This window comes from Eimeria tenella, genomic scaffold (genome assembly GCF_000499545.2).
Source record: "Eimeria tenella Houghton genomic scaffold, Eth_scaff822, whole genome shotgun sequence".
Classification (NCBI taxonomy): domain Eukaryota; phylum Apicomplexa; class Conoidasida; order Eucoccidiorida; family Eimeriidae; genus Eimeria; species Eimeria tenella.
The window spans coordinates 1,864-4,645 of record NW_013545935.1 but is presented as its reverse complement, the minus strand read 5'-3'; the positions used below and the strand labels follow the sequence as shown (position 1 = coordinate 4,645).

General features: G+C 53.3%; 2 protein-coding genes across 2 annotated transcripts; one reads left to right on the top strand and one right to left on the bottom strand.

The window, feature by feature from the left end:
- Positions 1–87: 87 nt before the first annotated feature.
- On the bottom strand, positions 88–597 carry ETH_00013715 (uncharacterized protein; the record flags this gene model as incomplete). The annotated part of the gene is made up of 2 exons (XM_013380706.1): positions 88–199; positions 439–597. Coding segments are annotated over 2 exons (271 nt in total), but the record flags the coding sequence as incomplete, so codon positions are not given.
- A 706-nt stretch (positions 598–1,303) lies between these two features.
- On the top strand, positions 1,304–2,506 carry ETH_00013710 (uncharacterized protein; the record flags this gene model as incomplete). The annotated part of the gene is made up of 1 exon (XM_013380705.1): positions 1,304–2,506. One exon carries the CDS (start codon positions 1,304–1,306, stop codon positions 2,504–2,506), a length of 1,203 nt encoding a protein of 400 aa, XP_013236159.1.
- Between the last annotated feature and the right edge of the window lie 276 nt (positions 2,507–2,782).

Below are 2,782 nucleotides of genomic sequence, written 5' to 3'. Positions count from 1 at the left end.
CAACAAAAACAGCAACAGCAGCAACAGCAGCAGCAGCAACAGCAGCAACAGCAGCAGCAGCAGCAGCAGCAACAGCAGCAGCAGCACTTGCTCGATCTCTTTCTTTTGCGTCTGCGTTGTTTTTGGGGTCGTCATAAAGCCACTCCAAACCAGCAGCAGCAACTTGAGCCTGGGCCGAAGTGAGAAGACCTGCTTGGGCCTGCAAAGAAGAAATGAATGAATAAATAAATAAATAAATAAATAAATAAACAAATAATTATAATGATGAAATAAAACAGAAAAGGCAGCAGACGCGCATTGCGCAGAACACGCCCAGCCTGAAGTGCTGCTGCTCCTGGCGCTGCTGCTGCTGCTGCTGCAGTTTCCTGCGTCGATGCTGCTTCTACTTGCGCCGCTGCTGCAGAAGCACCGCTTGCTGCTGCTGCTGCTGCTGCGTACCTGCAGCTGCCTCATTTCCAAGTGGGCCCTCTGGCGCTGCAGCTCCGCAAGCCTTCCGTGTTCTTCCGGAGTCATTTTGTTTTCAGATTCATTTTTGATTTGCTGCTGCGCAGTTTGGTTGGCGGCCTCCACGGCCTTCCGGAGCTGCGCGGGCAGCATGGCTGGGGTGGAAAGCTGCAACTGGGGGCCTCCAGGAGTTCAAAAAACGAAGAAGAAAGTCAAAATTAGTCAAAAGAAGCCAAGATTCAACAAGTATTCAACAATACAGAAAAGATTCCCAAACAAAAGTGACGCCCAAGTGGTGTTCGCCGATGCGCGCGATCAACCTGCATTCTTCTGAGGTGTACGTACATCCCAAAACTTGAATGCGAAACCAGCCGCTTTATTGTCAGAAGTCATTCTGGCGTTGAATTACTTCAATTTCAACGCGACCTCAAAGCAAATAAGATTATTTGCACAAAAAAACTAGAAAAGTCCTCCAGAAAAGATGCTTTCCGGGAATTTCACGCGGCTTCTTGCATTTCTGCAAAATCCCAAAAGTTGAATTTCGGCGCCCCGCGCCGCCAAGCATTGATCTTCTTTACTTTTCGCGTGATCTCGCTAAGAATTCAAAAATAAATACGTAAGATATTTTTAATAATTGGAAGCTTTTTGTATTTAACCGAAGCTTCCCGCATTCAACTTCGCATGCAGCCCCAGCGCCGGAGCTGCCAGCAACCAGCAGCAGCAGCAGCAGCAGCAATAGATAGCTGGTTAGTTGCGTTCTGTGCAGAACATTTCTTCAGGACATTCTTTTGAAATTGCAATTTATGTTTTCTTCTTGCAAAAGCAATCAGCAGCAAACTGAGGCTCAGCAGCAGACCAAATGTCTGGTGCATCGCCGGGACTTCAGAATGAAGCCGCAGAGTTGACTTCAGCTGACACTCACGCTGCAGCAGCGGCTTCCCCGGAAGTGGCTGCTGCTGCTGCTGCAGCAGCAGCGACCAGCTGCTCGGAGCAACAGCAGCCAGCTGCCGGCGCTGCTGCTGCTGCTGCTGCAGAAGCAGCAGCAGCGGACTCCTTCGCGGAAGAGGATTTCGCAGCAGCTTCGCTTGCTGCTGCTGCTCTGCACCTCGAGATACCCCCCAATGCATGCGCCGAAGACGAATTCGGTTTTGCTGCTGCATGCGACGACTCTGGGGGCTTTTGCGTAGACGATGAAGACGCTGCTGCTCCCGAGCAGCAGCAGCAGCAGCAGCAGGAACTAGAGCAGCAGCTGCTGCAGCCCACCGACTGCGGGGCCCAGCAAAACGAAGAACACTCACTGGCGCTCTTTGGCTCTGCAGCAGAGGAGGGGCCAGCGGCCTTTTCTGCTGCCCACGAGCCCCCTCAGCAGCAGCAGCAGCAGCAGCAGCAGCAGCAGCAGCAGGAGGTAGTAGAGTGCGGAGGCCCCGCTTGTGACAGTGAAGAGCTGGCTGCGGTGTTGGACGAGGAGGAGAGGGGAGTTTGCGGAGAGTCTTCGGAATTAAAGGAATTAAATAAATCTGGAAATGAATTAATATTAAAAAATGAAAAGCAAGGAGGAGGCCCTGGGGCGGGGGAGAGCGGGTGTATGTACAGCTCGCTGCTGTGGGGCGGGGGCGCAGCAGCAGCAGCAGCAGCAGCAGCGCGGGGCGGGCGCGGCGCTGCAGCAGGCTGGTGCTCGCAGCAGCAAGCAGCAGCAAACTACTGCCTGCAGGAGCAGCTGCTGCGGGGCGAAGCAGCAGCAGGAAGGCTGCAGGTGCGGCAGCAGCAAAACCCCCACGGGGGGGCCTTCAAGCCCATGCGGCTGTACGCTGTTAAGGAGCTGGAGGCCTTAGCAGCAAGGGTTTGGGGGTCTTTGGAAGCAGCAATTGCGGAGAGAGAAAGGAGAATAGAGGAGAGGTGGAAGCGGAAGAAGAGCAGCAGCAAACAGCTGCTGCTGCTCCCCAAAAAAAGCTGCAAAACGAACCCCAAAAGTCCCGCCCAGACCCGCGACTTTGCGCAGCAGCTGTCTGTACACCCCGTGCATGCGCAGCCGCCCCCCGAAGTCGAGTGGGAGGAAATTTAAATAGACACTTTTGTTTTCTTCTTCAATTCCCAAATTTCAAAATGGAGTTGCGAATTCTCGCCAGCCTCCCACACCCCGCTGCGGTGTCTGTACACTCCGCACGCAGCGCTGCGGTGTATGTACACCCCAGACTCCGTGCACTTCTCCTTTTCCATTTCTTTCTTCTTCCAACTGCATGCGAACTTCCTGCTGGCCTCCAGCTGCTTCGGGGCCTCTTAAAAAGTCTCAGCAGCAGCAGCTAAATGCCGAAAATGCAAAATTAAAAACATTTATTTT